We start from the raw sequence: 12,067 nt of genomic DNA, 5'->3' as shown, positions 1-12,067 counted from the left end.
GTCACATTATAATGCCCCATGACTGAAAGGGCGAGCATGTTTGGTGGGACGGGGATTCGAACCCACGACCCTCAGATTGTGAGTCAAACACCCTAACCACCTGGCCATGTCGGGCCCCCAATAAAAATGAAACATGTATAATATTTAATATGTGAAATTAATTTTCCATATGTAGGAGCATTAATAAAAAAAGAAATGGAGTATCTGATATTAAAAAATAGGTTTTACATTCAGGTCAAACACTTTGATTTCTCTTATCACTTCTCTATACCCTGAAATATTTCACACAAAAAAAAAATGACCAGCGAATCAACAAATAGTTTCTACAACTAGTTAAATAGAATTTTAAATGTATATTACATCCCCCACCATATATATACATATATACATACTGTTTAATACAATAAAATCCATGACAATTTGTTTCTCTTATCATTATTTTATACATTGAAATATTTCACCCAAAAAAAAATCAACAGTGAATAAACAAATAGTTTCTACTAATTAACTCCCTCCACATGGGCTCAGTCAATTTGACTGACCATGTGACCTTTTTGTACTCATATAGTCTTTATTGATTTGATACCACTAACTTTTGATATAGTGTTTATATATATTCACAAAATTTGGCAGTCTTTCAGTGAACATTATTAGCCTTTCACATACAAAAAATCTGTAACCAAACAAAATTAAGACAATAAAAATTATGGTTTGTCTGAGCAATGACGAGTATATAGTGAGTACTTTATGTTAAATTTCGTACTTATTGGAGGGGTGGTGAATAAAATAGAGAAGAGGGGATGCCTAGAGAAAATATGTCACATTTCTCACACTAGGGGAAATTCAGGATTTTTTAAAATATTGCTTTATAAAATTTTAAACTTATATATTGTTAAAATATGGATTATTAGCTAAGATTTTATGCTATACTAATTGGTACAACATAAACAAAAAGTAGTTTAATAAAATTTTTAATGTAAGACACTAAAACCTTGTGTCATGTGCAATAAAAGATACCTGGGGTGAGAGGGTTAAATGGAATTTTGTATGTATATCACATCCCCCCCCCCATATACATATATATAGTTTAATACAATAAAACTCAAAATGAAGTTTTTTTCTGTGTCACCTTGCAAAGATCTAATATATTTTTGGTAATCCAATGATTTGTTATACATTGTAAAGCTAACAAAATACAATTACTTTTTCCCATTTTCCTTAATTTTAATGAAATAAGAGCTTAAATCACTTACTTGATGGAAGAGACTAACTTCTTAATAGCATCAGAAACGTCATTGCTGTACCCAGCCAATGCCTGCCATGAGGGAGGATCTTGAGGCTTGAGAGAAAGGGACTTTGCTGTTTCAATCATGTTGCAAGAACCATCAATGATAGACTTTCCAGCTGAAATAATGGGTTCCTGAGCTTCTTGAGCCTGCAGTGTTTGAGAAATTCATCACTTAAATTAAATTAATCTGTTTTAGTCAAGTGGAAAAGTCACAACAAAGAAAACCTTTATCAAACTTTAAATCCAACTAATGACAAGTTTGCAGATCAACCACATTTTACTTCGTGCACATGATGAGCTGCTAAATACCTGAAGCATATTTCTTAATATTCTGCTTTAAGCTTATAATTTTCTTTGCCGTTAAGTTAACTTTTTTTTAAATTATCTATTCAACACTTGTCATTAGCACAAAACTCATCTTCCAGCATTATACATAGATAAAAACTAATAAATATCAAACAGACAAAAGGAATTCTGAGTTGGTTATTTTTAATGTGTGTTAAAATAGCTTGAAAACATGTAATTGATTTAAATAGTAAGGTAAATTTAATAAACTCCTTGTGTTGGAGATAACATACAAAATTACAATAAACATTAACCATTATTCATTTTATTAAACTTGGGATTACTTTCACAAAGAGTAACATAACTTTTATAAGTCAAAAGTTAAATACCATCAAAAACTTGTAAATCTCTTTCAGTCACATTCTGAAACCATTATTCACGACATTATAGTTTTTGTTTATACGTGACACAGAATAATTTGGATAGACTCTTTGATAGTTGTACAAAAGAATTTACTCAACTATTTTTTAATTTTTAAACCCAGGTTTCCAATTACAATTACAAAAACTCAAGAAACTTTTCTTCTGACAACCGTTTTTCACTGCAAACTCCACCATTTACATGATGTACAAAAAAAATTCATGTTTTAATATTTTACCTTTGGGCTGATTTTTGCTGGAACACTTGCAAATTCTGGGGAATTAGCAAATGTATTTAGACTCTCAACAGCTTCAATCAAAGGCTTAGTGGCAGCTGAACAGTTATGACGGTTTGTTTCACTGGGATCCTGGTCCAGTGCCTTAAAAACAAGAAACGAAAAATTTAAAAACATACAGAGATAATGTTTATGAATATAATCTTAACAAAAACCTATTAATACCATGACCTTTGCCCAACAATAATTTTTTCTTCATCAATCAACCTTAGGAATCAACTCGGGTCCAAATATAATAAATAATTTTGAGAAACATTTTTAGGAAAATGAGCATTTGACAAGTCTAATTCAAGACATCCAAAGTGTTAGATCTAAACTAGTTCACAGTGAAAGTGTAAACTGCATGTGTAACCAAACATTAGGTCAATAAATATAAACCTTTTACTATAGTAAATACAATACATACAATAATGAAACTCAAGTCACAACCATACCTTAATCTCCTTGACTAAGTTTGCAGTCGCATTTGCCAAATCTTTGGCTGACTGAACAAAGTGTCGTTTAGCAACTGGATTACTAGTCTTAGAAGATGCAACTCGACAAGAATTGCACAGTGATGACGTATGTTTGGCTATCACTGTAGCCGCAGAAAGAACCTATAGAAAAAATTCAGTTATTACTACATTTAAGCTGTTCGTGTAAAAATAAAAAAACAAAAACTGATAATAGATTCTGTATAGTACTAATTATGTAGACTTCAAAAAGTAACTGTTCCACTAGGATAGATAAAATACTCATATTTGACTAAAATAGATGAGTTGTTAATTATATGAAAATAGATGTAACAAAATCTGTAGAACAAGAAACTTGCAAAACTGATCTAGATTCAAAGCATAGTATATGACCTTAAAATACACACACCATGAAAGATATACAATTTGATTGATACTCTACGCTGCATAGTTACTTTTCAAAATACTTAATGGGATTCCTCAATACAGTGCCAATGCATGCACATCTTAAGTAAATGTTAAGATTACCAACAACTTCCATGACTTTTCTTCATCTAATTTTCCAATAACCTCTTTTTTCAAAATTAATCCTGATATTACTATTTAATTAGTAGCAGTCTCACAGGCATATAATTATATAGACACAAAAATTAGTGTATTGTAATATTTAATATCATGCTGGTTATGCATTAAGTCAAATAAAAACATTTTAGTTGAAAATCATTTGAAGTTGTTATTTCCTTAAACTTTTCATAACCTAACAAAAAATATGAATTGTTTCAAAGCTTTTGGTACCTGAAGAAATTAAACCTAATTTCAAAGATTTCCTAATACAATTAAAAAACAGCAAAAGAAGGAAATTAAAAATACACTGGCCTACCTGCTGCTGATTACTTGTTTGATTAGTCAGCTGCTGACATGCCATTTGTATCGCTTGGTTAGCACGAGCAAACTGTGCAAGGTCCACTAATCCCGATTTTCCTGCAACACTAGAAGGATCTGATACACCAACAAGATAAGCTGCCTGATAGATTAAAGAAAATATGAGAAAAATTATTTTCATATTTGAAGTCGTAACCTCAGTTCATAAAACGAGTAAGAAAATCAACATTCAGAACTAAAACAATATTTCAATATTCAAAGCAGTGGTTTACATGATGAACACAAACAATTTAAAAATAAATTTCAGACTCAGCTTATCATACTTGTTATTTTAAAAATCAAATGATAAATTTCCTAGTCAAAAACTGAGCAAAATTACACTCATTTCACTGCACATATCTGTAGAATGAATAAAATATAACTGAGAATTTGAAAATTAGTTCACTACAACAGCAATGAGCAAAACACAAATCTCTAAATCTTCCTTTGGGAAAAATCAAACAAATAAAAAAAAGAGTCAGAAGTCACCTGAGCAGCATTTTCAATCAAAGCAGATATTGATTCTGAAACATCTTTGACTGCTTCACCAAATTTCTCGTGTTCATTCTTCTTAGCATGATTTGCAATGTCAGCCATGCCATCGCCAAGATTCTGTTGACCAAACCAAAAATGGCTACAATTCACTGATGATTAATTGACTTGATCATTTAATACAGTTAAATGAAATTTACTTCAGTAAAATTTTAAATTGATATGTAATATATCAAAATACAAAAACTTCCCTCTGGATGTAATATATCAAAATACAAAAACTTCCTTCTGGATGTAATATATCAAAATACAAAACTTCCTTCTGGATGTAATATATTAAAATACAAAAACTTCCTTCTGGAGAAAAAAATTTACTTTTTGTTAGAACTTTATTTACAATTACAAACACTGTTTTAATCTGCTTATAGCTGAAACTCTGAATTTTTAAGTACTGAACTTTAAAATACATGCAGAAAATACATCCCTCTTTAAGAACCTATAAAATATACTTAATATTTTATTTCCAGATACACTAAATAACTACTTACAAGCACTGATATTATATAAGTGCTTAAAATTAAATATCCTGGGAAATTAATGTAAACATCTGAAACTACTGCTACTAGCAGCTTTTGTTAAAAAAAAACACTTCATTACATACCTTTGACTTATCCATGATGTTATCCAGGCATTCAAAGTATGAAGAATCATTAATACCTTCAGAAGGATTTTCCAAAAGTGGCTTCATCATCTAGTGTCAAAATTATTTATATTCATAGATGAGAATATGTAGAAAAGAAAAACAGATTTTTACAAAGAAGAAAAAAGTTAACAAACAAAGGACCATTACTGATTAATTCAACACACACAAAGTTTCAAGTTCATGGAAGTTTTTAAAAGGAAATTTCTGAAGTTTATTGGTGACCAGTTATTGCAAACCTAAACATAGGCAAAAGTTAAGGAAAATTTGGTGGAATACTTGTTTAATGAAACAGCCTGTTACAAACTAAGAATTATATTAACTAATATATAACTGAGAATTATATTAACAACTAATTTTAGTGGCACATTCAGTTTTTTCATTCACTAAAATTTTGTAACTATATGTTACTATCACATACTCGATATATATATATTTGCTGCCATGGTGCTAACCTAAGGGTTAAGAGATAAGTATTTCTTTTATTTTTTGTTTATTACACAGATTTGGTAAATAATATCAAGAATATACAATAATACCATTATTTTTTTTTCATCATTATTGATATCATTATATACTACAGTACAAATTTATAGGTTTTATATCTCTGAATATTTACCTGAATATTTCTGATTGCACTGTCACATTCCTTCTGACCAGGTGCTGTAGATGTGCACGTATTTATCAGATGGTTGATACTTACTGTCACAGCTCTAGAATCAAAACAAGTAAATGTTTATTTTCTAAGGTTCAGTAACACCCTACAGTTATACTTACAATCCATTGAAGAAGCAACTTGTCCAGCAAAACTAACTGTAATAGTAACCATAGCTTACTTTAGCTTGGTTCTGCCTGTTACCAGAGTATTACACTGAAAAAATAGATTTAAGTCTTCCAAACAAATAAAGATTTCTATATGTTACAACATCATATGATTTCATCAATGAAGCAGTAACCTATTCACACAACCACTTGCAGAATTATCTTATAAAATAAAGTTTCAACTAAAAGTTACGTATGAATAAAAGAGACTCACCTTGCAGCAAGTGCTAACTGGTTCTTAGCATTAGGAGCACCAGGATCAGCAGCAACAGATTTAGCTGCGACTAGTAACTTGCTTGATACCATTGACACATTCTTCAAGCTTACCACCATTTGCCCATGTACTTCTGAATCCTGTGGAGACGCGTATAAAATGATCTTGTTACTATCAGCCGATTAACAAAGTGAACATGGTTCTCCTTCTAAAGGTGCTCCTCTAATTTTTTTTTTTAAATCAACTGCTCTATCCACTAAACTTTACACACACATTATAGTACAACAAAAGAAATAATATGAGTAAAATAAAAGATTTGGAACAACAAACTTACTTTTGTTTGCCCAATAATTTCCATTCCACAATCCAGTAAATCACCAAAAGCATTTCCAAAGTTTTTGGCAGAGACGGCTAGTTTACTTGGTGAACCTTTAGAAGCCTCCATCACATTAGCTACTTCACTGTTTAAGGTGGCAGCTGCTGAATTCAAGTTACTTTGGAGTTCACCATATGATCGATTGGAGCTTGGGAACTAAAAGTGTAAAGATGTTAATGCTAAATCCAACAATACTGAAGTTACTAATACTTTGTTTTACATTACTTGTAGCTTCAACTTTATTGGTTCAACTGAAATTAAGAAACATATCATTTTCTCAATAACATATAGTAGCTTTTTATTTATACAGTAAGATTTGTAATGCACCTTTGGATTATAAACTAAACAATTACAAAATAACCAAACAAAAGTGATTCAATTAGGAACATTTTGTTTTAATTATTTTTTACAATAATAACTAGACATAAATTTACTTTTTAATTCATGAATATATATATATACACACACACACAAACCACAAGTGTATTTATAATAGTAAGTACCTAGAATATAAGTATAATTTTAAAATGAAATATATGTTACAATAGTTTAACCAGTATGACCAAAAACAAACTTTTTTTTTCTCTACAAAACTCAAATTTAAACATACTTCTTGAGCATTCAAAGCTTGAGTGGCTTCGGTAATGTTACGAATTGCATCATCAACATCCCTCTGTCCAGGCAGGCAGTTAACACAGTTATTTAAAGCTGCTGATACAGACCTTGCAACCTTGAAACAAGAAAATAGTGTGATGTTCAACATAAAATATATTTTATCACTAAAGGAAAATGTCTTTTAATCATCAAGAAGTTTACATTTTATAGGTGTACTAACTCTAAAACTTGTTGTACAATCATTAAATTTGAAAATAACACATAAGTGAATGTTATGACAACAAAAAACACATTTGAAAAAACACAATGAAAGCTATTTAAGCAATTACAAATAATTTTAACTATTTTTTTTATTTTTAACCAACAGTAAGTTAAGTATTTTGTAATTTATCAAAATATTTTATCTTCTTTTGAACTTTTTTGATACATTTTTATTTCCTGAAAAAAAAAAGACTGTATTGTAATATTTGTTTTACTTTTGGTTCATCATGAAGAGAGGACTTTCAGACTAACTAAAATACAATGAAAAATGTTACTTATTTAAGCAGAAAGTAGCAAGAACTTATTTCTGACAACAGATTGGACAAACCTGAATTCACTCAACAAATAAGTAAAACCAGAATTTCTTTTTCTAATGGTACATTTATAACTAATTATTTTAAAATTATGGTGAAATGCAGGTTCTTAGCTACATAAACTATTAACAAAACGTGTAAAGCTCTCTTTCCCGCTCCACAAACACACACAAAAATATATATATATACATACATACACACACATTATTGGTACAGTAAAAATCTAAAGAATAAACATCTGAAACTAAGTATGCCAAATAAATAGTAAGCTCACACTTTACATTCATCTAATTATATATCATTGCATTTTATTGGCATATAAGGGCTGAAAATGATACCAAAATAAAATGTACAAAAATCACAGTTCTAATAAGCCTAACAATTTGATAAATATTGAAGTCACAATCTCTTATAATGTGACTCAAGGTCTTTGAACTAATACTAAAATTACAGAAGCTTGTAATATATTCTTGATTTTCTTTTCTTAATGCCGTAAAAAACCTGAACCAGTACAGTGGTGAATAAAACATTTAACAGGTGACAACTGTTCTTTTAACATGGACCAGTCATTGTCAATACTGATGGCTTTGAAAGTATAATAAAAAATATATCATACCTTTAGCAGACATACATATACTAATAAAGACTTGGATGATCAAAATGCTGTAATGCTAATAAAAATAAAATAGACAGTTTACTTGTGTCAATCTTTTCTGATTTTCAGGATGAGTAGGATTTTGAACAGATATTCGAACTTCTTCAATAAGCTGAGCAGACTTGGACATAACATCCTGGGCATTCTCAATAACCTTTAACTGGATGTCTTGTTCAGAAGTAGTGGCAGCCACACCTCTTACAGCTCCAGTGAGGACCTTAAGAGCATTTGCAGTATCTCGAGCTGCAATTCCTGTATAATTTTCATTGCCCTACAAATTAAGACAAATGTACATTTTTACATCTTGCCTATAAGAATAATGCTTAAATTTTATTTGGTCATTTATAAGTTTCACTATCATAATTGTCATTATGAGTTCAGTAGCTTTAAAGCAGTGGTTCTCAAACCATTTCTTTAGCAGACCACTTTGGTGGAGCAAAATAACCCCACAGACCACCTACCAGTCCTACCTCACCTGTTCTGTTTTCTCATAAGGCCTTGGCTGTGACATTGCAAATCAGTTACTTGCATTTTGGAACAGCCACTTTGAGAAACACTACCTTAAAGAATATATTCAAGCTGCTTGTAGTGATTATTCAATTACTGAAATACAATCAGTATTAAAAATATTACCTTCCAAACAGAAAGTGAATACCAGAGGCATCAAATTTTCAAGAAAATTTGTTCCCCAAAACTGATTTGTTTCCTTTTGATTACATAGGTAGTGTAAAATCTAAAAAATAAACACTAAATATAAAAAACGAACTCACACTTTACATTTTGATAAACTCCAGTCAATATGACTCAGACGTTTGTTTTTAATAGGCAGATTTCCTCTCTAATGTTTTTATCATAACGTTTTGTATTGGCATACAGACCTTTTATATAATACTACTGTTATACATTCCTTCATATTTATTACATACAACTGTCAAAAAGTAACAAAAAAATGAATGACTGAAGATCCACCTTTTCTTTAATCACCTCAATAATGCAGGTCAAACCACTTATCCTGACACTTTAGTAGATCTTTTGGTACCTTTACATACCATTGATAAAACAAGTGTCAGCTTCTACACTGAGGGTTAGCTCAGTAGGAAATTTGTGGTAAAAAATAATTCTCTTGTCAGTTTTGTTAGCGGGTTTTTGTAAAAATCATCAAAGGAAGTAAAAAAACAAGGCAACTGGTAACACTGATAATCTAGAGTACAAATAATGGTTACATACCTGAGAAGCTGCTGTAAGCAGTTGAGCTATTGAGGATCCAACTGTTTTAGAAGTGCTTCCAAGTTGAAGTGCTGATGACTCATTCTGTTGAGAAAAAGAAAAAAGAGGCCTCGATGAAGAAAAAATTAGGTATGTACACTGCTAAATATTGTTAAGTTTCAGTTTATACAGACTGCAAACCTTCTTAGTAATGGTGTGAGATTTACCATTTTTTCCATTTAACAGATGACAACTATTTTTTTTATAAGCAATGTAGAACAAAAGCATTTATGACTTAATATGTATTGTAGTTTTCGATCCAGGCTAAAAAGATATGTTTGATCATATAATTATCATATGAACTAGTTTGCACTTTAATCACAATGATATATTTTATTTACATATATAATTTATAAATAGTCATTGATGTTTACAGCACAGTTAATTTTATGTACAGTCAGTGTCATTTTAAGTGATTTCTAGACAAAAATAGTGTTTGCAAATTACCCTTTCTTTTAATTAACAAGTAAATATTGATGAATTTAAAACTACAAATAAAAACAAAAGTCACACCTATAGTGAGACACACTAGGGCTGAAAATCATACTAAATCAAAGTCCCACTGAATTAAACAATTTGAAAAACTCTGAAGTCAAAATGTCTGTCGAGTGACTCAAAGTCATACTAAGATTGAAAAACCTAATTAAATGTAATTTGTCTGCTTTTAACAAAGGAGTAAAAATAAATAGTTCTATGTAGCAAATTCAGACTACGCAAAATACAAATAGTAAGCAACTGGCAATGGGTTTGTTTGTAGGGAATCATAATCTAAACAAGATCAAAATGACAGAGAAAATAAACATTTTAGCTGGGATGTTTTGGATTACACATAATCCATCTTCAGCATTTTTCATCAAAAACAATTATGTGCTATGTTTAATGTAACGTATTAAAGATGAAAAATAAAATAAATTTTAATATATAAACACTACACTATGAAAAAACACAAGATAATAATCATGAATAAAAGGTTTATTTTTCGCTATCATCTTCATCGTGTTGAAATAGTAAACAAATACCAAACTTTAACTCTTTGACTGCAGCTGCTCTAAACGTGTGTGGAATTTTTGAAAGCCATACACCATACATGACACACTTGCATTCAACTGTTTAAGTCAGACTATTCCCAAAACAGTGAATCAGCAAGCAATGGGTTAAGTATATACACTGAAGCAACTATAAAGATTGTTTTTATTTACTTACTGTTTCTCCAGGCAAAGGTTTCAAGTCAAATGCCTTCACAGCTTTTTTGAAAGCATCAAGTTCATCATTTAAGCTGTTGATAAGATCCAGAGCACTATCAAGTTCAAGTATCCCACATGCTTCCTGCGCCTGAAAAATTTTAATGTACATTACCATTATTTTCAACTGTATAATCACAGTTTATGGTGTAAAAAAACATGTATAATCACAATTTATGGTGTAAAAAAATCATGTATAATCACAATTTATGGTGCAAAAAACATGTATAATCACACTTTATGGTGTAAAAAACATGTATAATCACACTTTATGGTGTACAAAAATATGCATAATCACAGTTTGTGGTGTAAAAAAACAAACTATATTTTTACTCTTTAACATAATTTAGTACAATTTTCTTTTTCTTGAGTTAATTTTTTTCATCTATTGAGAAACTTACAGCCATGAAGGATAACCATAACTTATGTAATATGTAATACACATATGTAATAGAATTAAACATTTATTTCTGCAATTCACCCATTTATAAGTTTAAAATAAACAATCAGGATTCCAGATTTTAAACAAATAAAAAGCAACATAATATTTTACCTTTGCCAGGGAACTACGAAGCTCTGACAATGCACTGGCCATATCTCTAGAAGTACTATTCAATTGGTTTGCTGAAGAAGAGTCGGTGATTGTTGGAAGTGCTGCTTTGGATGCAGAAATCATCTTAATAGTTGGCTGTAAGAACAACAATAACATACCGATAAACAAACTTGTGATGAAGTTAAATAGGTAGCGAGTTAAACTCAGTTGGATTGTAAAATCTTACCTGAATCATTTGTTCCGATGCATTGATCAAGAAGAGCTGATTATTGGCATTATCTGGTTCTTTTATAGTAGCCTTGATTCCCTGCACCAAGGAAGGTATGGTTTCTGCCACTGCCTGAATAGTAAAAACACAATAATACAGACTGATTGTTATATATCACAGCATTATATATATTTTTTGAAAGCTACTTTAATGGTTAATTCTTATTCTACTTTTTTGAATGGATACAAAAAATATAGCATTAGAAGAGAGTTTCAACAAGAAACCGACATAAGTACTTCTTACTTTTCCTTACTTTTCTACTATGTATCAAGCAATATTACATATACATGGTGATTGTAAAAAAATCTCACATTTCACATGATTATATTAAGTTGTCAAGACATTAATGTCGCATTTTGGAACACATTCATTAACCACCCTCCAAAAAACATACATCATGTATAATAGTTAAATGAACCCCCTACACGTCACATTAGTGTAGCCTATATAATGTGTAAAGTTTTGTATACTCTCATCCCTTGTAGTGATGACACACGACAAGACACACATTCGGCATGTAATGCTGTTTGAATACAAGAAGTGAAACAATGCCTCTGTATCTACAAAGAATATCAAAGGAAAACTTTATGGAAATGTTTTGAACAATCGTTAGTGTCAACAATGGTTCA

At 30.2% G+C, this 12,067-nt stretch overlaps 1 protein-coding gene across 1 annotated transcript in view; it reads right to left on the bottom strand.

Moving 5' to 3' along the window:
* Positions 1–12,067, bottom strand: part of LOC106460878 (talin-2-like) — a 91,369-nt gene that overhangs the window by 27,686 nt on the left and 51,616 nt on the right. Inside the window, exons 27-41 of the mRNA XM_013920634.2 lie at positions 11,397–11,510; positions 11,171–11,305; positions 10,580–10,708; positions 9,338–9,421; positions 8,154–8,381; positions 6,876–6,995; positions 6,224–6,421; positions 5,890–6,029; positions 5,473–5,566; positions 4,815–4,904; positions 4,151–4,273; positions 3,621–3,764; positions 2,723–2,884; positions 2,232–2,372; positions 1,254–1,435 (exon numbers count right to left, since the gene is read on the bottom strand). Of these exons, the coding sequence (XP_013776088.1) occupies positions 1,254–1,435; positions 2,232–2,372; positions 2,723–2,884; positions 3,621–3,764; positions 4,151–4,273; positions 4,815–4,904; positions 5,473–5,566; positions 5,890–6,029; positions 6,224–6,421; positions 6,876–6,995; positions 8,154–8,381; positions 9,338–9,421; positions 10,580–10,708; positions 11,171–11,305; positions 11,397–11,510 (2,084 nt within the window). The remainder of the gene's footprint in view (positions 1–1,253; positions 1,436–2,231; positions 2,373–2,722; positions 2,885–3,620; positions 3,765–4,150; positions 4,274–4,814; positions 4,905–5,472; positions 5,567–5,889; positions 6,030–6,223; positions 6,422–6,875; positions 6,996–8,153; positions 8,382–9,337; positions 9,422–10,579; positions 10,709–11,170; positions 11,306–11,396; positions 11,511–12,067) is intronic.

The sequence above is a fragment of the Limulus polyphemus genome, unplaced genomic scaffold (genome assembly GCF_000517525.1).
Source record: "Limulus polyphemus unplaced genomic scaffold, Limulus_polyphemus-2.1.2 Scaffold853, whole genome shotgun sequence".
Classification (NCBI taxonomy): domain Eukaryota; kingdom Metazoa; phylum Arthropoda; class Merostomata; order Xiphosura; family Limulidae; genus Limulus; species Limulus polyphemus.
Note: the sequence above shows the minus strand (reverse complement) of the source record. Positions and strands in the feature narration are given on the sequence as shown.